The sequence below is a fragment of the Phytophthora parasitica genome (assembly GCF_000247585.1).
Source record: "Phytophthora parasitica INRA-310 unplaced genomic scaffold supercont2.208, whole genome shotgun sequence".
NCBI lineage: Eukaryota > Oomycota > Peronosporomycetes > Peronosporales > Peronosporaceae > Phytophthora > Phytophthora nicotianae.
In genome coordinates, this window is record NW_008649194.1 from 16,514 (window position 1) to 17,515 (window position 1,002).

Here is a 1,002-nt window from a genome sequence, read left to right on the forward strand (position 1 = left end):
CGTTTCGTCTTGTTTGTGATGGGGTATCGGGTGTTATCGTAAAAATCCCACACCCACCACCGGAAGCAATAATTGTTCGTATCCCTCGAGGGCCACTAGCGAAGTCTATTGCAAGCGACATTGATTCCGATCTCTTCCCACTCTTCTACACTAGTGAACCCTATAAACTCACCTGGACGAACCCAAAAATTCGAATGTCAATAGCGAGAATATTTTTGACATACTGGACGATGATTGGAATCTAGAAACGGAGGCAGATCGAGAGCAAGAGAACATTCGTGGATTAACAGATAGTGTTGCCGCTACGAAGGACGAGGAAGTGGAAGTTATAGAGAGACATACTGGACTTTTGGACGATACTTCAGCTAGAACTTTTTCCTCGATGATCAATGAAGTTGGAACTAAAACTGGGGCTGATAAGGTTCGTGATTTTCTCGTCAAGCGATCAAATCACTTTTGCGAAGACCCTATGCGAACAATTTATGCAAAAATGTTCCCACATCTTTTTCCGTTTGGCCGTGGCCATCCTGGAGAAAGAAGAACTGTTCCTGTTTCACTACGGGAGTGTATCAAGTACTATACGATGCTAAGTAGTCGGCGATTTGCAGAAGACGAATTGTTTGTTCTTGTGGCTTTTGATAGGATTGCGATGCAAAATATGTACACTCAGACGTCGTTCCGGTGCCAACGTTTTCCCAATCTCTACGAAGGTTACGACAAAATTGACACGGCATCATTGACGAACGTACTGCTAAAGAACGAACGACGTCGCCAAGGCGGTAGTACGTCTTGTCAAGATGGAGACTCAGTTGTGGATCGTTTCTTAAAAACGGTGGACATTGCTTCGTGTGCTGTATGGGGAAGTAATGCAGAACGGATGCACTGTCGAAGGGAAGCATTCGCATTTCAACATCCATCGGATCTATAGTGTACCTCGACACCGCGAAGTCTCGGTGAGTCGGCTGGTCAGGTGCATCGGCGTAAGACTTGAGATAGCACCAC

The 1,002-nt window shown here is 45.6% G+C and overlaps 1 protein-coding gene across 1 annotated transcript; it reads left to right on the forward strand.

Annotated features, from left to right (window-relative positions):
* Positions 1–490: 490 nt before the first annotated feature.
* Positions 491–928, forward strand: PPTG_19818 (hypothetical protein; the record flags this gene model as incomplete). The annotated part of the gene is made up of 1 exon (XM_008918452.1): positions 491–928. The coding sequence occupies one exon, from the start codon at positions 491–493 to the stop codon at positions 926–928; it is 438 nt and encodes a 145-aa protein (XP_008916700.1).
* Between the last annotated feature and the right edge of the window lie 74 nt (positions 929–1,002).